The sequence below is a fragment of the Balaenoptera acutorostrata genome, chromosome 4 (genome assembly GCF_949987535.1).
Source record: "Balaenoptera acutorostrata chromosome 4, mBalAcu1.1, whole genome shotgun sequence".
Lineage (NCBI taxonomy): Eukaryota > Metazoa > Chordata > Mammalia > Artiodactyla > Balaenopteridae > Balaenoptera > Balaenoptera acutorostrata.
In genome coordinates, this window is record NC_080067.1 from 141,584,260 (window position 1) to 141,607,552 (window position 23,293).

At 44.2% G+C, this 23,293-nt stretch overlaps 1 protein-coding gene across 8 annotated transcripts in view; it reads right to left on the minus strand.

Annotated features, from left to right (window-relative positions):
- Positions 1–5,646: 5,646 nt before the first annotated feature.
- The window catches only part of RUNX1 (RUNX family transcription factor 1), a 243,849-nt gene continuing 226,202 nt past the window's right edge, over positions 5,647–23,293 (minus strand). For 6 of the 8 annotated variants that reach the window (XM_057546112.1, XM_057546110.1, XM_057546106.1 and 3 more), the window contains 2 exons: positions 11,844–12,005; positions 5,647–6,487 (listed from right to left, as the gene is read on the minus strand). In XM_057546112.1, coding sequence (XP_057402095.1) covers positions 6,012–6,487; positions 11,844–12,005 — 638 coding nt within the window. In that variant the 3' untranslated portion in view covers positions 5,647–6,011. The remainder of the gene's footprint in view (positions 6,488–11,843; positions 12,006–23,293) is intronic. The other 2 variants (XM_057546108.1, XM_057546111.1) reach the window with 2 other exon arrangements.

Here is a 23,293-nt window from a genome sequence, read left to right on the forward strand (position 1 = left end):
TGAAGAGTGGCCCCCGCTTGCCGCAACTGGAGAAAGCCCTCGCACGAACCGAAGACCCAACACAGCCAAAAATAAATAAATAAATAAATAAATAAGAAAATCCTTTAAAAAAAAAAAAAAGAATGATGGAGATCTAAGCTGACTCATGTGGAAGGATGCACGTTGTATACATATTAAGTGAAAAATCTATGCAATGATATGTATCATCTGATGCCTTTTTGCTTGGGTGTAGATTAAATACATGGTGTATGTTATGGTTATAGAAAAGAGTCTGGAATGGTGAACATGAAACAGTGAATAGCAACAGCAAGGCAGGGATTGGGCAAAGTGGGAGGCATTTAAACTTTTTATTTGATATTGTTTACATGTTTAATAACGTGTGGTATCACTTCGGGTATTTAACATTTATTGAACATGTATTATGTGCCAAGCACTTTTTAAAGTGTTTGATATGTATCAACTTATTTAAATTTCATAACTTGAAACAGTATTATCTCTATTTTACAGGTGAGAAAAACTAGGTCACTAGTTTAACTTGTTCTCTTGTGTGAGACAGAACTAGAACTCAAACCCTGAGTACATGCTTCCAGCAGCTCCCCTAGGCTCCCTTTCGGAACGTATATAACCCAGTCCTTCCACCCATTTCCTGCCCCTGCTCGTTAGCCATTAACTCCCATGTCTGTGATTTCTTTTCTTTTTTTTAAGTTTTTTTTTCTTTGATGTGGACCATTTTTAAAGTCTTTATTGAATTTGTTACAATATCGCTTCTGTTTTACGTTTTGTTTTTTTGTCCACAAGGCATGTGGGATCTTAGCTCCCTGACCAGGGACTGAACCCGCAACCCCTGCATTGGAAGGCGAAGTCTTAACCCCTGGACTGCCAGGGATGTCACCGTGATTTCTTTTGATCCCACCTGCTTTGGTTCCTGACATTCTGTGTGGCCATCCTGTAGGTCACTTAAGACCATGAGGTGGCAATGGCAAGAACGGGGAAGCAGCTTTAGCCCTGTCCTTGGCTGGGAGGTACCTTGGATCACACAGAGACTGAAATACGAATACTCCTCTGCACAGGGCTGGTGGTGAGGGAAGCCCTTATAAACAACTTCCCATCGCAGTCATCAGGGCTGACTCCTGAAATTTACAGAAATGGAGGCAGGTAAGGGTGTCCGGCCTCAGGTTGAACATATACCCTTTCCACCTTGTGTTTGAAAATCCCACTTAATTCCTTTCTTTTGTAAGACAGGCATTTATGCATGTTTCGGTGTTCCTTCATACCCACAGCAGCAACCCCGGGAGCCTGGGCCGTGCCTAGGCCGTGATGCTGTCGGGAGCAGGAGGCCCTGAGAGGTAGAGGCACAGAGTTCAGCTTGCAGACTGTAAACTGCCCGTTGAAGGCGGTTTCCCGTGTGCTGCAGGGGGGCTTCAGCTGGCTTCCCAGCCCTCCATCTCAGAGAAAGACAAAAACCAATGTGATAATGGTGTACGCAGTTGCCAAACTGTTTATTTGCCATTCACTAGTTATAATACTGGATTTACAGAAGAAACTGTGGTACAAAGAAAGTTAAGGCCCAATGGTTCCTGGGCAGCGGCAATCCAGCTGCCCTGCACAGGCTGGGCCCGGCGGGTGCTCCTGGCAGAGGCGGCAGCCACTGTGATTAGGTGCCGTGAGTGAAATCATACCCAGTGGAGTGTCTGCTCTCCTGCGCTATCTAGAAACACCTTGGAGAGGGGCTTCTGGGGTGTCCTCTCACAACGTATCTGGTTTAAAACTCAATATTGGCAGTTCCCTTGCAGAAAATGTTCACTAGGTTAGTACGAGGGAGAAAGAAACCACACACAAATTTCCAGGATGCTTTGGGAACAGATCCAGTAACTGCTACACAAATAGACACGAGGTGGAGTCTAGTCAAGTAGTGTGCCTTTCCCATCGGTACTTTTGCAATAGATGTGTTATACTGTCATTTCAATTTGGAAGTTTATTTTTTTCCATTGATTTTTATACATCCAGAATAGCACAAATAACCAACAGTTTTTTTTTTTTTTTGCACATTCATTTCCCCAGAACAAAAAGTGAACTTCTTAAAAAAAAATTAGAACCATGCTATTAGCTCTTTACAAAAGTGAATAAAAAGTAGCTCGTTTTTAATTCTAAAATAAACAAAGTAGAAAGAAGCGGGTTTTTTTGTTGTCTACAGTATTTAGCAAACATAAGAAAATGTCCTTAGAAACACACACAAAAAATAGAAAAAACATTATTACAGGTATTAACAATATTTTATAATGAAGCTTAAAATCTATTTACATACATAAATACAATTAACTTTGTTGATGCAACTCTTCTGGAAGGAAAAAAAAATGCCAAATGATCAGCCTCATCAATACTGATCTGGCTAAAGGGAGGGGAAAACTCCAAACAAAGAAACAGACAAAGAAAAAGTCCCAAAAGACTGTATACTGCAGGTAAATAAAAAGGCATTTTGTTCAGATGTAAAAAAATGTTTTCTGATATCATTGTTAAACCGACTTTTCATGTATAAAAGACCCTAAACATGTCATCCCCCAGAAAACAGAAAACACCAAAAACAAAAATCACCAGGACGGAATGTCCCAAGGAAACAGGTATTTCAAGACAGAAATCTGCAGTCCTAAATTGCAGGACATTTGAGTGAAACCATTCATTTCCTTTCTAATCAGAGCATTTCTGTTTATCTGCACAGAAACCCTAGGCAGCAGAAAGGCTGTCTGTTAAGTCACTGATTGTAATTTGCCCAGGAAGGCTTCTATTGCTGCACTTGGACAGCAAGCAGATCCAAAATGGTTGGCAACGCCTCCGTTCTGCTGGAAGAAACCCATACGCAGGAGAAAGGCTGACTCACTATGTTCCTTTATGTAGAGGGAGGAAACATGTTTGGTGTTGGGATGGGTGTGTGTGCTATCTCCTTATACAAAGCTGGAGAATGGAGGAGGGAAGAGGTGGGATTTGGAGGAGGGACGGGAGAGACAAAGAGGGAGATAATTGCGGGGGGCAGAGAGGGAGAAAAATAGAAGTATTTTTAGATAGTGAGAAAAACAAAAAGAACTGAAATATGTGTCTATGTTGAAATTATAAATAAGGGCATGAACGAGCAGTAAAGATGGCTATTTAATCTTTCTTCTCCTGGACCAGTGCTCCCAGATACATCCAGTTATTACTTAATTGGCCTAAGGATCTACTTGATAAAAGGACCATCTTAATTTAACCTGAAGGCAACAGAATAGAATTCCTCAGGGGGAAAAATGCATTAAGTATGAGACCTATCTCCAAAACAACTAAGGTTTGACTTTTTTTTTTTTTTTTCTGGAAAGATTAAATACTATATATGCTGGTAAGGGTCTGTGAAACTGAATGGCCAAACCTGTGGGTCCACGACAAAGTGACAAGCTCTCCTCACACATGGCCTTGAGAGTGAAGATTCAATGTGAGAGATTATCTGATTTCCCTTGTAGGGCATTGGGCTGATTTTGAGTTGGAATATCTTCAGGTACCAGAACTGAACTGAAAAATATACATTTTTTTCCTTCATTTTTTTAACAAACATTTTGTCAGGTCAGATAAGGCAACGTGCTGAAAAGAATGTTAATCATGAAAAGAAGGCTGATCATGAAAAGAAAGTTCAATTTGGGGCAAATGGGCTAATGGTCCTTTTCAGAAATAAAAAGTTTTAAATTTACTGACATTTAAGGGTCATTTTGCTGTAAAAATGTAACATAGAATAAAACATGAAAATGTGTCATGGAGGGAGAATTATGCCTAAAATGAAAATAAATATATTCTGAGTTTCTCCAAGATCTGCTTTAGCTCTTTTCTAGATAAGAACGACCTGACTGACAACACAAACTGCTTTACTCTTTTATTCTTACCAAAGTGCTACTGCATCTGTGTATAACAAATAATCTATATATATATATATATAAGAAAACTCAAAAACAAGTTGTTTTAAATAAGACCAGCTGTTTTGCTGCCTGCAGCCAAAGATCTTTCTAATTTGAATCCTTAAATTTATAAAATAAAAATCGAACACTGTTCTGAAGTCCTGCTTTCAAATACTCTTCAGAGTTGACCTGAAATCGTTTCAACTAATTTAAGAGGTACATTAAATAACAACCAGATCATTTTGAGCACACATATGTCAAAATCAGCAGTTAGTATTTATGAGTTGTACAACAACTGCATTCTGACCAAATCCTCCAATAAAAATAGCGCCATAAAATTTACAGTGACATTGGGTATGTTTGGATTGTAGCCATGGGCAGCAGTGACATGAATCTTTCCTGTCATGCTGATGCACGGGTAAAAGTGCACACACCCTACAGGGTAGGGTCTCAGCCTGGTGAGAGCAACACAAAGATGGGTGGTCAGTGAGCAGCATGGGACGGGGTCCTGCACAGGTGGGGCGATGCTTTCCCACATGACTCCACTGAGGCACACGGAGGGGATTTGGCTTGTTCAGGCCTGCTTCTGGGCCCACCCTGTGAAAACTGAGCTGGAGACCTTCAGCTGTCAAAGGCATCCGGTCTAGTCCCTTCCACTCCCAGCCTTGGGGGACAGCCACAAGTTTCGTTCTGCATCAATGAACAGGTACTGTATCAAAGAGGAATATTTTCTTGGAGCTAAAAAAATCTGAACTCTAGATTCAGATGATCTCCTTTCTTGATCTCCGGAATCAAGCAGTTAAGGAACCCCTGAATTCATTCACTCGGTTTCCATGTGGATACCGCTCCTCCACACAGCTTTCTTTGGATTCATTCTGTTACAAAGCATGTCTCACATTAACAAGAGGCCATGGAGTGAGAAAACCCCTGGAAAATAAATCCTCTCCAGAGGTGCAATCATTGCATCTACGTGAACCCTCTGGAGCCAGATTTGACCTTCTCCGTTTGAAGGGAGGGAGTCAGATATGAGACCCTTTGTTGAGCTTGGCAGAAAATTCCATACTTTAGATCTTTGGAGTGACCCTCAGTATCTAAAAAGCCTACTAAAAACATTGCTGCGTTAGCTACCAACTCGTTTGATTAACATTAAAGGGAGTTTAATGTAAACAATATTTAGATAACCAAGTGATCACATCACCCATCCTTTTTTTCCAACTTTCTTCAACGTGATACAATTAACTTTGGCTACTAACAAAAACAAAAAATGTAGTACTTGATATTTTTCTTCTTAATATAAGTACATTTAAATAATAAAAAAGTATCAACACATTAAGTAAGTGTCTAAACATCAAGATACATAAATATCTAGGGATTCCTTGTGGGAATACAGTAGTTGAAAATGACCCAAAGCTGTAGCCGTTTCTCAAAAAACAACTACAAAAAAAGTCCAAAAGAAAAGTTAAATAAAACTTACAGAAAAAGGAATCATATTTCTTTCATTTGTCAAAGCAAGAAAGAAGCAAGCTCAAATTTATGTATATATAAAAATAAAAACCACCCCAAATGCAAATACGCCATTTTGCAATTTATAAGGTGCTGCAAAAGAAAATTAAAAATATGAATTAGATGCCAAACAGAATGAGTTGCATCTCCCCACCGCCCCCAAACCCCCCCCCCCCAAAAAAAACCCGAATTCCATACTCTTTGGAATAAACAACTTGGTTAAAAAGTGAAGTCAAGGGTATAAAATCTTTCTTTTATTCACAGCATTGCTAAATCAGAAGCATTCACAGTTTCCCTCTGGGAATCTTTCTGTTTGCCTTACAGCGTGTCCACGGGGTGGTGAAGCGGACACCCTCAAGTTGCATCAGGTTAGAAAAATCTGAGATGGGCCAACGGCAATTGCGAACTGCACGGACTTGAGAAGCACAGGCGGCCCCGGGGCCCCGCCCGGAGCGAGATCACCACGGCGGCTGGCAGCGGCGCGCTCCCCAGGGCCGGCGGCCGGGCCCACGCGGGTTTCCCGAGCACACGAGGCCGGAGCCCGAAGGAGGCGCTTCCGGGACGACGCCCGGCCGCACGGAGAGCGCGTGCGCAGCCTCAGTAGGGTCGCCAGACGGCCTCCTCGAGGCGCGCGGCGGGCGCCATGTTGGTTGGGGAGTTGCTGTGGCTGCCCTCGGCCTCCACCACGTCGCTCTGGTTCGGGAGGCTGGGGTTGAGCAGCGCCGAGCCGGTGGAGGCGTTGGTGCAGGGCGGCAGAATGCGCGGCGGCGACCGCTCGCCGCCCACCATGGAGAACTGGTAGGAGCCGGCTGACGCGCCGTAGTACAGGTGGTAGGACGGCGAGCTGGCCTGGAACGGGCCGCCCTGCGCCTGCGACGAGCCAGGGTAGGGCGGCGGCAGGTACGTGTGGTAGCGCGTGGCCGAGCTCATGGCCGACATGCCGATGCCGATGCCCGACGTGACGGGAGTTGGGGAGTAGGTGAAGGCGCCGGGGTAGTGCATGCGGGGGTCGGAGATGGAGGGCAGCGCGGAAAACTGGCGCGGGTCGCCGAAGGCCGTCAGGTCGGGCGCTGCTGCGGGGCGGGCGAGAAAAATACCGTGAGACGGGGGTCCAGGGAGGCCACGCCCCTTCCCCCGCCGGCCCGCCCGCGGGAGGATTACCCAGAATGCTGCTGCCCAGTGAGCTGCTGCGATGATGATGGTAATATACGATCTCATGCAACGTAATACGGTATATGATATAATACTTGCTTAATATAAACATATTAGATGTAATTTGCTTAATATAACTTGCTTAATATAAACATATTTCTGTAACTCCGGGGTTGGCAAACCCACCTGCCAGATCCACCTGGTACCAATTTTTGTAAGCCCGCAGGCTAAGAATGAGTTTTATTTTTCTAAATGGTTGAAAAAGAAAAAAAATCAAAAGATGATGTCCTGACGTGAAAATGATATGGAATTTAAATTTCAGTGTTCATACGTGAAGTTCTATTGGAAGGAGCCTGACTCATTCTTTTCTGTATTATCTATGGCTGCTTTTAAATCACCACTGCAGAGCTGAGTGGTCATGGCAGAGACTGGAGGGCCAGACTGTAGGGCCCAGAAAGTCTAAAATATTTAGAATCTGGCCCTTTGCAGAAAAAAGTTTGCCACCTCTCTATATAATCAATATATTAATATATCAGTGGTAATGTACATTTAATCGGTGATATTAATATAACAATATATAACAAAACAGTGTAACACTAGAACTAATATAATGGATGCATTAATACATTAATATTAATAGAATGTATATACATAATACGGTATTGTCATAACAATATTAATATGTAATAACATTTTAATACGTTACAGATAATATTTAGGTTGAATCCTAGGAAACTGCTGTTTCGGCAGGCCTGGAATAGTTAAAAATTGGCCGTTTGCTATGGTTGAAGCTGATGCACGCCATAATAGTTACTGGGAGTGGGTGTCCGTGAACCGTCACATCACTCTTTCTCTCCCACATCTACCTTCAGACTAGTTCCACAGTTTTAGAAACAGTACAGCCTCGGTTTCACGTGCTTTTCTCTAAGATACATCACCGGTTTGTTAAGAGGAGTGGCTGCAGTACCTTGACTTACCTGCTCCGTTTTTGTACATGTTGAAATTCTACCAGAAATGGCAAAGCTTTGTCTATAAAACTCATTTGGTTAGGATGATGCATTTACCATTTCGCCGACTGGCTTTGGCTGTCCTTTGTGGCATCTTTTTGCGTTTTCCTTAACCACAGGCTGCCCTTGGGAACTACTCGGGGGTTTGGGTGCTAGGATGGGTTTCCTGTGTCCTGTAGATCAGAGTTTCCCAACAGTGGCATTACTGCCATTTGGGGCCAGCTTTGTTGGGGTGATGTGGGCCTGGGATGGATGTTGGCAGCATCCCTGGCCTCGGCCCAGCAGATGTCAGTAGTGACCCCCCTCCCCCCATTGTGACAGCCAACAATGTCTCCCAACCTTCCAAATGTCCTGGGGGTAGGGGTGAGGGGGGCAGAAGTCTCCCACCCCTGCTGAGAACTACCACTGTGCATGTAGGATGGTGTCCTGGGGTAGTTTCTGTTCCTCAGAATTATTCATTAAATGACCAGGCCAGGACCGTACTCTTTACGTCAGCAAACCCAAAAGACAGCAACAAAACAGAGCAGAGGCAAGGACTGAATGTTTTAAAATTTATCAGTTCTCAAATCAACATACAAAATAACTCCGAGCTCAAGATGGCATGTGGCCTGTGTCCTTTTGTGTTTAGGCCCACAGAGAAACCTGACTGAGCCAAAAGCTTGCTATGAAAGGAAAGCCATCGGGTGGATTAATCTGCTTTTGGACGGCATCGGCTGTTGATCAACTTCCTCATATTTCAAGCCTGTTATTCCAGCAGGGAGAGCTAGTGTTCTCGTTCTTGCTCTCTCTTTCTCTCGCCCTCTCCCCCTCCCTCCCTCCAAGGGAACTCCTGTAAATTTGGGGTGCCTCTGATGAGGGGATGTACTCCTCGTCAGAGAGGTAATTATAGAAACAACCGAAGCCTGCAACAAATCTCTCCACTGATGAGGAAACCAGGAGTCTGACTTTCAAACAAACACTCTTGTTAACCTTTTCAAAGCGAGGCAGACGTGTGGGCAGGGAAAAGGTTGTAAAGTGACAGTGGTTCAAGGGCTGCCCTTCCACGGACACTCTCTAGCTCGTCCTGAAGCCAGGCCACACCTCATTCCACAGGGTTTGTCCCTGCCTGCCGGGGCCTTCTGTGAGCAAGCCCTGTGTCACTTGTTTGTGTTCACACAGAGAGCTGTGACATACTTGAGAGTTAACAGGAAGCTTTACTCCATTTTTCCAGTTAGGTTTCTATAGTCCAGGGAGAAGCATTAGGCAAATACAATCAATTTGTTGTCATCTGATGCAATACTCCAGACACAAATAAATGACTCCACCCATTATTCCTCTTGCTTCATTTGCCATGAGACAAAAAGGTGAATCCACTGGAAAATGAATGAAAGGTCACCCTGTTTCATGACGGTGTCTGGACATGCTCTGCCAGTCTGTTCCAACTGCTGTGTGGTAACCTGGTGATGACAGCAAGTTACTGGAATCCCAAGTGAGCCCGTGATTTGTCACGGACATAAGTAATGGAATGATGTTATGGTCTCAGCTGTCAGGGGAAAATAGTTCTTTCAGTTGTGGGCAGAATATCTGGAAGATCTTAGATGTTGCCTGTGATTCTTCTTCTGTCCACATAGTACCAATGTCACACTACAAAAGACCATCCATTTGGCCAAATTGTCCTTTACACACACATTGTGATAACAAAACAACTTCGGCCCACTAGGTAGGCTCAGATTCAAGTGACCTATTAAAATACTTGTTTTCTTTTTATGTCCAATCTGACACCCCCTACCAAGCAAGCCCCACCAGTGACGCACAGTTCACCCGGCCTTAGCTCATTTGTCCTTTTGCCTGGGCTGGTGCCCCCTTATTCGGTAGCAGTGTGGGCAGAGGTGGGGACCCCTGATACTCACAGGGAGCTTTTAAAGAGTAGGAAATCTGGGGATTAGGCGGTACAGGTATTTTAGTTGGAAATGTTTCCCCACCGATGGAGCTAAATATTTGCCATGACAGCTCAAGTCTTCATTCTGCAGCTTGTTGGGGATGAAAGCAGCCCTACTCTGGGCCCCTCCCACTGCCCCCGAAGGATTAAACAGCCTGAGCAGATAATGGCTGCCTTAAAAGGATCTTGCATGACTCAGATTAATGCATGCTGTCTGTCGCCCAGGTTGGCAGCTAAACATTATTTAAAAAAAAGAAAAGCAAACCTCCGGATGACAACTCTTTTCAGACAAGGTGTGGAGTCTGTCTGCAAAAGTAAGAGACAGACACAGAGCACAGGGCTCTCTGGCCAAAGGGAGCCCCGGTGGCGCTGGGGGCGGGGAGGGGCAGAGCACAGAGCTGAGCTGGGGGTGGGATTCAAGGAAAGCAGGCTCTCAAAGCAGCCACTTTTCTTTTAAGTATCCCAAACCCCTCCTGCCCACAGGGAGATGACAGCACTTTTCAGGCCTGGGCTCCAGGCTCGATTTCTCAGAGGGAGACCTGCCAAGGTGGAGAGCAGTCTCCCATGCTGTGCTCTGCCACTGGTGAAAGCTCCTCTGGAATTCTCCCGGGTCCACCCTCCAGGACAGCGCAGGGTCACGCTTGGGTGCCGAAATGGGATGTGGTTTTTATCTCCTTCATACCCTCATGCCATAAAATGCCCTTCCATTGCTCCTTGGCTAACTGAAGTCCAGGCTATTCAGAAGTGTAACTGTGCGACGGGATTTGGGAAGGCACATGTTACTCATTCCTATAAAAAAAGAAGTCACCCTTCCATCTGAACTGGTCAGCCAGAACAGCTGGCCCCTAGGGTTCTTGGACTCTAAGGTGCCGATGATCTTGGGTGCTGACCAAGTCAAAAGACTTATGAAATAAATTCCAAGGGACAGACCCACAGCAGGGACATTTCCAAGGAAAACAGTAATTGCTTCAGATGTAGACCACAGCCAGTGGGCAGAGCAGTGCCAACAAGAAGAAGAAACAATGAAAGATGACAAGTGCCTTTGGAAGCAGACCAGTACTGAGGGGACAGAGCTTCTACAACGACAACAAGCTAAATGGACTTCATAATTCCTACACTAGTCCCTTAACTCCTTAGCCCGGCAGGTGCCATGAAATTCTTGGCAACAGTGGCTGAAAATAGTGTGGAAACTGGGCAACTAAGTTGGCTTTCCTGTTCTACTGCCTCGCCCAAGAAGACAGTTCTGAACTGGGGGGCAGTGTGGCCCTCAGGACATTTGGCAACGTCTGGTGATTTTTGGTTGCCATGACTGGGGGTGCTGCTGGCATCTAGAGGCCAGAGACACTGATGAAGGCCCTGCAGTGCACAGGACTGCCCCCCGACAGTGAACAATTGTCTGGCCCCAGGTGTCAGCACTGCTGCTGTTGAGAAGCTGAGAGGGATTCTGTGAAGCTCTGAGAAGAAGCTGAAGCATTTGGGGAAATCTCAAATAATCACAGTCGTCCACAAAACACAACAATACACCACACGTAAAATGGCAGACGCAGTGCCTTTGCCCCTTCGCCTGCCGCTAATCTGCTATAATCTGATTCCAGGAGCTGAAAAGCAAAAACAGCCGCCCTTCCACAGAAGTGTGTTCTCAGGCTTCCTACTGCTGAAGTCCTCTGAAGTATTTTCACAGTCTGGTCCAGCTCTAATTTCAAAGCCCCAAACAGGGAGTCGCTTCTTTTTGCTTTCAACAAAGGAATTTTTCTCTGTAACTCTGATTTCCCTGCCCACAAGCAAAGGTGAGTGCCAAGCCCAGAGGTCTCAAAGGTTAAATGACTAGGTTTAATGAGCACGTATTAACAACAACTATGCCAACCACGACACCTGAGCTTTCCAGTCTGTTCCTCAAGCCTGATACGAGCAGCTCTTAGTTGGGGGTGTCCCGTCAGGGTAGATGTGCGTCCCACTCCATGTGTGCCGCAGTGCGCTGTACACGTGGCCTGTGAAAGCTCGCCACCACAAGATGGATCAGTCCCATCTGAGGCCCAGAAGCTGACTACTTTGGCCTTTTCTGTCACTGACCCTTCAGCTGCCACCCGTGCCTGCCAAATGTGAGCACACCCAAACGCCCAAGGAGTCCATTTTTTCCAAGCCACTTCTACCTTCACATCTTTACGTAATCTCTGCCTCTGAGTGTCAAGGAAAATCAGCGTGTGGGCGGGGGACTTAGAGATAGACAGCCTTGTCTTTAAACCGTACTGTATCCAATCAAAAATGACTGCCACCCCCTTCGTGCATCCCGTCTGGTCTCCAGAACCTTGCACTGCAGCCGGACTTCAAAGAGTGTATTTTCAAGCAGCTTACTTGAGAGCCGACTGGAAAGCTCTGCAGAGAGGGTTGTCATGCCGCTGGCCCGTCCAGGCGAGATGGGTGTTGCTGGGTGGACAGAAGGAGAGGCAATGGGTCCCAGGTACTGGTAGGACTGCTCGTAGGACCATGGTGGGGACGGCTGGATCTGCCTTGTATCTGCAGAGAGTCAGGGAGGTCACTTACATGTAGAGTGGGTCAGGATTTAGAAAAATCTTTTAATAAAAAACTAGCTACCTTTGTTTAAATCTAATACATGTTTGTGGGCTGTTTACCAGTGTTTAATAAGCCTCCTTAAGTCCCAATATTTGCTTTTGTCTGATGATTTCCCCCCAAAACGATACTGATATAATTTATGTTTCATTCTTGAAGATTTTCCTCTGCTAACTGTTCCTTCGAAAGGTTTTCTTTAATCACACTAATGATGAGAGAGGCTGATTATGCTTTCCATGTAGAAGTGTTAACATTCAGACTGTTGACTGCACATATTGACTGCCCAGCTTTGTAATCATGGTTATCATTATCAGGTGATCACCCATCTCTCTCTACTCAGTAAGCGCAAAAGAATGCAAGGGTTTGGGTCTTTTTTTTGTACCTTTGGCAAAAATATTCTGTGGCTTTTAAATGTTTTCAGTTCAGGTGAACTCTCTCCCAAGGATAACTGAAAAGAAAGTCCGGCTAGGAAACTGGCAACGAGGCCTGATGACTAGTTCACAAACCCGGCAGTGCAGAGCTGGCTCTATCAACCCAGACTAACAGAGATATCTTCCACTTTTTCTCAAGACCTCAAGTTTGCAACTTCTAAGGGGCAGAATGTTGAGCAAGTATTTTACAGATTGCCATTAAAAGAGGCCTGGTTTGTAGTGAGGTGAATGGACCTAGAGTCTGTCATACAGAGAGAAGTAAGTCAGAAAGAGAAAAACAAATACCATATATGTATATGTATGAAATCTAAAGAAAAAAATGGTTCTCAAGAACTTGGGGCAGGACAGGAGTAAAGACGCAGACATAGAGAATGGACTTGAGGACATGGGGAGGGGGAATGGTAAGCTGGGACCAAGTGAGAGAGTGGCATGGACATATATACACTACCAAATGTAAAATCGATAGCTAGTGGGAAGCAGCCACATAGCACAGGGAGATCAGCTCCGTGCTTTGTGACCACCTAGAGGGGTGAGATAGGGAGGGTGGGAAGGAAACACAAGAGGGAGGAGATATGAGGATATATGTATATGTATAGCTGATTCATTTTGTTATAAAGCAGGAACTAACACACCACTGTAAAGCAATTATACTCCAATAAAGATGTTAACAACAACAAAAAAAGAGGCCTGGGCGAGAGAAGAGACAAAGATCTGACTTCAGAAGATTTAGGTAAAAAGCATTTTGTAAATTTGACTCCAGCATTCATAGGAGTCTTAGTTTTCAAAAGCATCATACTGTTTGCAGAGGAGGAAAACAAAAAACAACACCTTCTATTCTTAGGCAAAATGTGTAAGAAAATTTAAAAATCATCCACTGTCTCACCATAAGATAGCTTTACATTTCTGTCTTAGAATTAAACGTTAATTTTCTCTTTGTGTTCCACCTTCTTTGTAGACAAAGGTGACAGCAAACTACACTAACTCCAAAGGGTCTTCATAGCCAGGGGTTCATGATGCTGGGAGTAAATACAGAAAGAGCAAAGTTCCTTAGGAAAACAACAGGTGTCAGTTTTCTGTGTGTCGTGACATAAAGAAATGAGTTATTTCTACTCGTTATACATTGTCCACATCTCCTCCCTCTGGGGCTTTTCACTTCTAGTTAAAGTGTCCCTTGTCTTTTATGCCTTTGAAGCTGTCACAGTGGAGAACAGAATCAAGTATTTGGAGATCCAAGTCTTCCTTCTTACTCTTCTCCCAAGAGCCCTCTACCCGGTTTCCCTCATACTGATCTACTTCCTTCTTTTCTTTAAAATAACTGACTTTTTAATTTTGAAGAACCTGGGGAAATATTTTAACTTAGAATCTTTGAAATCTACTATTAAAGAAAGGTCTTCATTTTCTTCTGAATTTTAGAGAATTGAGGGGATGGCAAGGAATAAAGAGCCGGTCCATTCCAGACTCAGTGGAAAATAAGTGTTCAACTACAGTCAGAGATCCTGCATAATCTTACAGCTAAGAGTGTTTCCAGCAATTGAAAGCAAATAGCAATAGCAGATTGTTTAACATTCCCATACTGCTACAAGTATTTTGCTCCAAGTGAAAATAAAATTATATACTCAGATATTTTCCATAAGACATGCACATGTCCTGGATACACGTATTTACAAAGTGAATATATATAGTATTCAAATATTTTAATCATTTAAAAAGCAAACAGAAGGGGTTTTATAATTGTCATAAAGCCCTCTGGGTGTGAATTGCGGTACAGGAATTCATGCGTTGTTGTGTAGACAGCCCAGCACCCCTAACCCCATGTCTAAAACCACAGTAAGCATAAAGTATTATGCCATGATTCATGCTCTGTCATGTTTTACTGTAGTGAAAAAGTTGTGCTAGGCTTTTCTAAACTCATAATTAAACCATGCAAATGTTGCATAATGTTTCACAGCCTTTTAAAAATATGCTTTGGTAATGATCTTTATGATTAAAGTCCAGGTTCTATGATTTTTTTTTTTAACACAGGGTTTCAAATTCAACATCTTCTTACTTCACACCACAACTCAGCCTTTCAGTGCTAGTTGGGGGACAGCACTAAAATCCCAGTAACCCCTGATCATTTTTCATATTTGTGACCACAGTGAACTGTGTTTGGCTTCATTGGCAGCAGTGGGCCAGAAGGTGGTGATGGCGAGCTTCTCATGTTGGAGTTTCGCGTGTTTTCTTCTATTACATGGATTATTGATTAAAACAAAAACAAAACAAAACAAAAAACGAAGGGCCAATAATATGGTTTGCTGAGTTTACTATTGAGTTACCATTCTTGCCATGATGGGGCCAACGTGAACACATGAAGGCAAGTATGGAAGTGACAGTGCTGTGGGCCACCCGAGCACTGGACTGAGAGGCAGGAGATGTGGCCTCTGGCCTGTACGTGTGATGACCCTGGGTTACTTACTTACCCTTTCTTATTCTCATTTCTGAAAGGAGATGATCTCTAAGCCCCTGTCAGTGGTGACAGTGCAGGATCCTAATTCAAATAGGTCCCAAACAGTACTTCTCTGCTTAACTCGTATGTTAAACAGTTAGGGAAGAATCAGGTGGGTGTTTGAGGTGAAGAATGGTGCTTGTAATAGTAAATACGTGTATTCTGGGAAGAGGAAGTAGGACAGGGATAAGATGGGGGTTATCAAGAAAAAAGTTATAGGCTGAGGAAGAGAACCACTGTCCATCATTCTTCAGAGGAGGGCTGCTTGTTCTTGAAGGGAATGCCTCTGATAGGTCAATCCACCAAAAAGAACAAGTTTACTGAAACTTACTATGTGTCAGGCATGTGCTAATTTATGAGTAAGACCAATATGGTCCCTGTCCCATTGGAATTTAAGAGTCCGATATTAGTGAAGATCCCAGGACTGTATGATGCTTGGAAAGGCTTTTTCCTATTGCATTAATCATCATGCTGAGTTACTTCATTCATTCACTCTTAGGCTCATGAAGTTATTTACTTCCTCATTCATTCATGTTGCCAATGAACTTTTTGCTTTATTAGGGCCACTGTTTTGGGAACTCAGTAGTGAGTGGATTATAGTCCTTGCCTTCTGGAGTTATGGCTAGTGGGGGCTGTATCCAGGTGAACAGCTGGATTACCTCCCTAAACTTAGGGACTTGCAAACAGCCGTTCCCAGGTTAGAGATAAGAACCCTAGTGGTATTTATTACATGCTATGTTATACCCCTGAGAGGAACAGACAAGGGAAAGTACCTAATTTAAGTGAAAAACAGATTTCGGTTTGCATTCTCCCTTCACCATAAGCTAGCTGTGTGACCTTGGGCAAGTCACTGATTTCCTCGGATACATAGTTTTCCTACTTCAAAGGGTAATAGGGATAAGTGAGATAAACTATATAAAGTGGGTATCACCGTTTTTGGCCATATTAAATGCTCAGTAAGTCTGGCTAATTTTTATGATTATATTATTAAAAAGGAAAAGAGGGCTTCCCTGGTGGCGCAGTGGTTGAGAATCTGCCTGCCAGTGCAGGGGACATGGGTTCGTGCCCTGGTCTGGGAAGATCCCACATGGCGCGGAGCAACTAGGCCCGTGAGCCACAACTACTGAGCCTGCGCGTCTGGAGCCTGTGCTCAGCAACAAGAGAGGCCGTGATAGTGAGAGGCCCGCGCACCGCGATGAAGAGTGGCCCCCGCTTGCCGCAACTAGAGAAAGCCCTCGCACAGAAACGAAGACCCAACACAGCCATAAAAAAAAAAAAACCTTAAAAAAAAAAAAAGGAAAAGAAATCCGTGCCAAGGGACTCATCTGATATTTATTGGTAAGGCCACACACACCTGCTCCAGGATGAGACTCAGGTAACACTGTTCTGTTCACTGAAAAAAGTTTGACATGCAGAGTCTTCAGCACCGGAGAAGAACTGGACTCAGGAGATTAAGTGGTAAATAGGCAAGAAAACTGGAGAGTTGAGGTGAGGACGGAGAAGGTGAGGATCCAATCTCAACCAGCTCATGTTTCCGTTAAAAAAACTACTGGATTAGAAAATTTAAGTTTGAGTCTGTCTGCATCCTGTTTTTTCCAGGGTACATAATGTTTTGATGTAGCTGCTTTACTGAGGCCATTTTATGATGGGTTATTTTTAGCTTTTTGATCCATCAGGTAGTGGATAAAACAGCCCCCTTCCTCTGAGATCCTGAGCCCCACTCCTTTCCATTTGAAATGAGGTCAAAGAAGGGGGGGAGTTAGGAATAAGGGGGGTTGAGGCTAGTGGTGAGCTCAGAGGTATCCATAGCATACATAAGAGATAAGAGAGTAGAGTGCTTTTACCTTTAATGCAGCAATATCAAAATGTCTTCAAAGTAAAAAATGACCCTATCAGATAATTCAAGTCAAAATGTTCTGCTGGTTCCAAGTTCAGCTCTGAAATGTCAAGAGCTTAGAAGTTATTACTCCCATCTTTACAACAAGAAAAGAAACCTAAAACTGATAATCCACGATTTTTCTCAGACCTAGTAGAGAATTGAGGTCATAGGGCAAACTGCCACCCTGAAATCTTGAGAGAGGTGAATACAGAAAATTATGCTGAGGTGTGCTTACTGGGAGTAGAAGCCACTGGAGCCATGAACTGGTAGGAACATTTAAATGGTAATTTTGACAAATTGTTGGAGGCTGAGTATAGACTAGTGTGAGAGTAAGAAACTCCTGAGGGCTGCATTCTTGTCTGTGTGTATGGGGGTGGGGTGGGGACACTTTCATGGGTTTTTCATTTAGGGACTCCTCCAGCTCTTCATGGGACAGTATAATAGCAGCGGGTTACAGCTGAAGGAGCTGCAAGACAGGCTATTTAAGGAAGGGTTCTTAGGGAAGCCCAAAGACAGAAACAAAAACAAGGACATTAGTGGAATTTAAAGCCTCTGGCACCTTCAGCTACAGCAAACATTCAACACAGCCCAACTCCTAGTTAGATGAACATAAAATCTCACACCAAAGGCCTATTTTCTTCAGTTCCTGTTACCTGATACATCATATCCAGCTTCCAAATCAGAAATAAGGCACGACAGAAGGCAAGAAAAAAATCTGAAGAGAGAAAAACAAGCGTCAGAACCAGACTCAGATGTGACATAAATTTTGGAGTTATTAGACAGGGAATTTAACTGATCAATATGTTAAGGGCTCTAGCGTGCCACAACTACTGAAGCCCGCACGCCTGGAGTCCATGCTCGGCAAAAGAGAAGCCACCACAATGAAAAGCCCGCACACCACAACAGAAGAGTAGCCCCTGCTCTCTGCAATTAGAGAAAGCCTGTGCATGGCAACGAAGACCCAACTCAGCCAAAAAAAAAAAAAAAATGTTAAGGGCTCTAATGGAAAAAGAAAACAGCATGGACGAACAGATGGGTAATGTAAGCAGGGAGAGAGAAACTTTTTAAGACTCAGAAGGAAATTCTGGAAATGAAAAACACTGTAACAGATATGAGAAATACCTTTGATGGGCTCATCAACAGACTGGACATGAGTGAGGAAAGAATCAATGAAATATGAAAGAATTTCAATGAAATTGAAAATATGTCAATAGAAACTTCCCAAACTATAAGGTAAAGAGAAAAAAGAAAGAAAAAAAAGTCAGAACATCCATGAACTTCGGGACAATTTCAAAAGTGTAATAATATATGTGTAGCAGAAATATCAGAAGGAAAAGGAGAAAACAGAGTGGAAGAAATATTTGAAGTATTAATAGCTGAGAACTTGACAAAACTAATGACAGACACCAAACCACAAAACCAAGAAACTCAGGGACCATCAAGCAAAATAAATACCAAATAATCTACATCTAGGCATATCATATTGAAACTGCAGAAAACCTAAAGACAGAGAAAATCTTGAAAGAAACCAGAAAGGAAAGGTGTGGGGGAGATACCTTTCCCAGACAGGAACAACAATAAGAATTACTTCAGACTTCTCTTCGGCAACCATGCAAGCAGAAGTAGAGTGTAGTAAATAAAGTGTTGAAAGAAAAAAGCTACCAACCTAGAATTCTATATCCAGCAAAATTATTCTTCAAAGGTGAAGGAGAAATAAAGCCATTCTCTGACCAACAAAAACTGAGCTAATTTATCCAGCAGACCTGTCCTGCAGGAAATGTTAAAAAAAAGTTCTTCAGGGAAAAGGCAAATAATACACGTCAGAAACTTGGATCTACATAAAGAAAGGAAGAGCATAATAGAATAAGTGAAGGTAAAATAAAGTCTTATTTTTCCTATTCTTAACTGATCCAAAAGATAACTGTTTAAAGTCATAATAGTAATGTATTGGGTGGTTGTAAGAGATGGATAAGTGAAATGAATGACAGTACTGACAGAAATGCGAAGGAAGAAGTGGTCTTGTGTTATCTGACGGTGACTTACATTCATTACACATGTATTTTGCAAACTCTAGGACAACCACTAAAAACATTTTTTAAAGTATAATTGATACACCAAGAGCAGAGATAAAATGGAATGGAATCAAATAAAATGCTCAGTTAAAACCAGAGAAGGCAGAAAAAGAGGAAAAAAGAAGAATAGGTGTGACGAATATAAAACAGTTACAAACATGGTAGATGTTAATCCAACTATATCAGTAATCGTTTTAAATATGAATGGTCTAATACATGTACCAACTGAAAGACAGAGATTGTCAGAGTGAATTAAAAACAAAACTATATGTTGTCTACAAGGAACCTACTTTAAAGTGTCAGGTTGAAAGTAAAGGGGTAGAGAAAGACTGGGCTAACAGTAATCAAAAGAAAGCCAGAACAGCTATATTAATTTTATACAAAACTGACTTCAGAAGAAGGAAAAATTTTAGGGAAAAAGAGGGGAATTACATGAAAAAGACTATATGTATAATATATATATATATATATATATATATATATATATATAATATATATATAGTCTTTATATAACTGAATCACTTTTCTGTACAGCAGAAATTAACATTGTAAATCAACTATACTTCAATAAAATACATTAAAAAAAAGAGGGGACTTACATGATGAAAAATGTTATGTCTAAGAAAACATAACAATCCTTAACATGTATGCACCTAACAGAGTGTCAAAAGACATGAGGCACAAAGTGGTAAGACGACAGGGAGAAAGAGAAAAATACACAGTTATAGCTGAAGTCTTCACAGTCCTCTTTCAGTAATTGATACCTCAAGCAGGCAGAAAATTAGGGTGCAGTTCATCTGAACAGTGCTACCGACCAGCTTGACCCAATGAACATCTTTGGAAAATTCCATCCAACAATGGCAGAGTACACGTTCTTTTCAAGCTCACAGGGAACATCCACCAAGATAGACCATAAAATACACCTTAAAATTAAAAGAACAGAAATCATACGAAGTATACTCTGAGGCCACATGGATTTAAACTAAAAGGTCAATGACAGAAAGACGCTGGAACATCCCCGAATATTTGGAGCTTCAGCAACACACTTCTGAATAACCCACGGGTCAAATAAGAAGTCTCAAGAGAAGTTAAAATGTATTTTGAACTGAATGAAAATCCAACACCACAATTTGTGGGATGCAGCGGAAAGCAGTGCTTAGAGGGAAATTTATAGCATCTTAATGCATATATTAGAAAAGAGGAATGATTCAGAATCAGTGAGCTTCCACCTTAGGAAACTAGAGAAAAAAAGAGCAAAATAAACCTAATGCAAGCAGAAGGAAAGAAATAAAAATTAGAGTAGAAATCAAAGAAATCAAATACAAGAAAGCAACAGAAAATGAACAAAACCAAAAGCTGCTCTTTGAAAAGTTTAAAATGTCCTTCTTTGTCCTCATGTTCCCGCAGGGCCATAGAAGAGGATGGCCAGAGACGCCGCCTGGTTCTGTCTATGGGCTTTTTAACACCCACCCTCAAAACCTGGGTCCCCTAAGGCACACACATGCTCGGCCCGGGGCCGGGAGAAGGTTGATGGGTTCTGTTGTTGGTTAGAGTTAGAAGGCCCTTTCCTTGGCTATTCAGCTGGTATCTTTACAGACCTGATCTTTCAGACACCTTTCAGAGCCATTTAAAAACAAAGACCAGACAAGTTATGTATGCGTCAGGGCCCCAGTGTCTGTTTTTAAGAGCCAAACCTAAGTGGTGAACATAAAAACCCTCCAGGAGGCTCTGGTTTTTTTCCCTAGAGGTTTTTTTCCCCCCTTTCAGCTTGGAAGGTGGCAGGGCAGTTCCCAGGGTGCCCTCCAAGTTCACCTCAGTCATGGGCAGCTGGTGTAATGCCCTCTTGGATGCCTGAGAACACACAACAGGATGTGACTCAGGACTCAGAGATGTGAGTCAGTTTCCAGGGCGATGTGTCAGGGCGAGCCCCGGTGGTGGCTTGCATCCCTGTCTGGGACCCCTGGAAGAAAGATCCGGGCTCCCCTGTGAACAAAAAGGGTGCCCCCAGATGCTCCGCTGCTACCTTCAGAACCATGTGATATGAGCTTTCACGGCCCCAGGGCCTGCGTCCTTCTCTGCTACGAAAGAGGCATTTCCCTGAAAGTCCCGCCGTCTGTCTGAAGCGCTGTTTCCTCCGGCCTGTGCAGTACAAGTGTAGCACAGAACAACAAGCAGGAATAGTGGTGCACCCAGGCAGAGGCACTAACAAGCCTGGTGTTGCGATCAGTGAAACACCCTGCTAACGTGAGTCAGTTCCCACCAGCTCTGGATCCTGGAAAAAGAAGTTGTGAAAGAGCTCCGGTATCTGCCAACCGTTTGTCTGTGCTGGCCGAAGACATCTTGGTTAGTCATGTACAGCTAGGATGCATTCACTGTTCCAGCAATTACTCTGAAGGGAAGCATCCAGCACCAAGCTGGGGCAGAGGCCTGCCTGGGGATGCTGCGTTTTAAAGGCCGTTAGGGTCTTGAGGGATCCCGTCCTCGTAGCCGACCGGTGGGCCCAGGAGGTGACAGGCTACCTGCAGGAGGGCAGAAGGGAGCTGTGTGGCCACGTCCCTACCCCTCACTGCCTTGGGGACCCATCCTCTGTACCCGACCGGGAGAGGCTCCCTGGCTTTGTGGTCGGGGCGCTGGGAGTCCAGAATGCTGGTTCCTAACACGAGAGCCACCGCCGACTCCGGCGGCTCACCACAGCCCTTTCCCTCTCAGACCTTTGTTTCTTCATTTCTCAAAATGGGGGTAACCAGACTCACCTGCCTTGCAGGTGTGAGAGTTAATTACTGTTTGTGGAGCAGCTTTGAGAGCCGCAGATGAAAGGCGTTCAGTAAATGCAAAGAGCTGTTCCTCGTTAGACTTGCCAGACAGTTCCCAGGGGAAACAGTCCAATCCCAGCCACGAGGCCTCTCGCCTCGGCCAGATCAGTCTGAGCCGGGTCTGGAAAAAGGCTCTGGACTCATGCACAGTTGTCTCTGAGGCAGGGTTTGGGGACAAGTCACTGGCTTCTAGAAAAGATGGGGGTCTGGATAACACCTCTGATTCTCTGCCAGCACTGACTCCCTAAGTCGGAGGGAGAGTGGCCTTCAGGTCACACAGGGTGCAGGGATCTCGGTTCCAAAAGAAAGGACGGCACCTTCTGGTCTCTGCTCTCTCCTCCCTCGCAGACAAGTTATTTCCCTGGACTTTGTCAGACAAACATCCGTTGCAGACATCTTCCCGTAAAGATTTTCTGTACCCTCACTTTCTGAACCTCTGTCCCCCTGCCCTCATACACACTTTCCAGGCCTGAACTGATTCTACAGATGGGCTGGGTAGATTCTGGTAAGGCCAGGCCATCACGGGCATGTTCAAATTATTCCACGACCGCCCTGCTAATTTCTGTCCATTCCTCCATGTCTGTCTCCTGCAACAAAAATCTCAAAACATGGAGGAGGGTAAAAATGGCTCTCTGCTCCCAACCACTCATTCTCCAGCACCCTCGCCCCCTTTGCTAGTTCCCGAAAGGGATGAGCCAGAGACACCTATCGAGGGCTGGGAAATCTCAGGCAGCTTCTAGCTTGGGACCGAGCCCCCGGTGCAGAAATGTGGACCCTCACTCATAGGAGCCAAATTACTGACGCCTCAAAGCAGGACGCTACCAGTGGGAGGGGCACGGCACCCCTAGCGCTGCCCATAGCTAAAGAAACTTAATTTGATGAAGGAACATCCCACCGAGGGCAGCACATGCTCTAAAGAGGACGGTGCAGGCTTGAGAGCCTTGTTCTGTGGCCCAGGGCGTGAGACTGTCAGAGCCCAGCTACGGTCCCGACTGACCACCGAAGACCGTGCGCCGCTGGGGTGGGAGGGGAGCCTACGGGACTCCCCGGGGCGGGGAGAGCAGCCATCTCTCCGACGAAGTAGATACAGTAACAGCCGTCCCTTGGGCAGATCCTATCAAGTAACGGGGCTGAAGCTTTGCCAGGGTCCTTGAAATGCCTCAGGGTGGCAGCAGGCAAGAAAAAAAGAGTGATGTCATCACTGGGACCTCAGGGGCCCTAAGATGACTGCTCCTGCCCCGCCCCTGCCCCTCGAGTCGTCGGTGTTGGAGGAAGCTCTTCAGGCCGCCCCGTAAGGACATCTGGCGCACAGCAGGTGCCCGTGAGGCCATCCTGCAGCCCGGCTGCCTCTGAGCGCCCCCCATCCCCCTTCCGGCCCTGTGCTAAACTTTTTACTTCAGCACTGCTGCGGGTTTGTAAAAAGTTAGGATCTTTTGACAAATTCTGTTGTATTATTAGTATGAGATTTATTTATCTGTTGTAAAGTCATGATGCAAATCCATCCCACCATACTTTCGAGCTCCAGGCTGTAGCCTACACACAAATTTTAGAGTG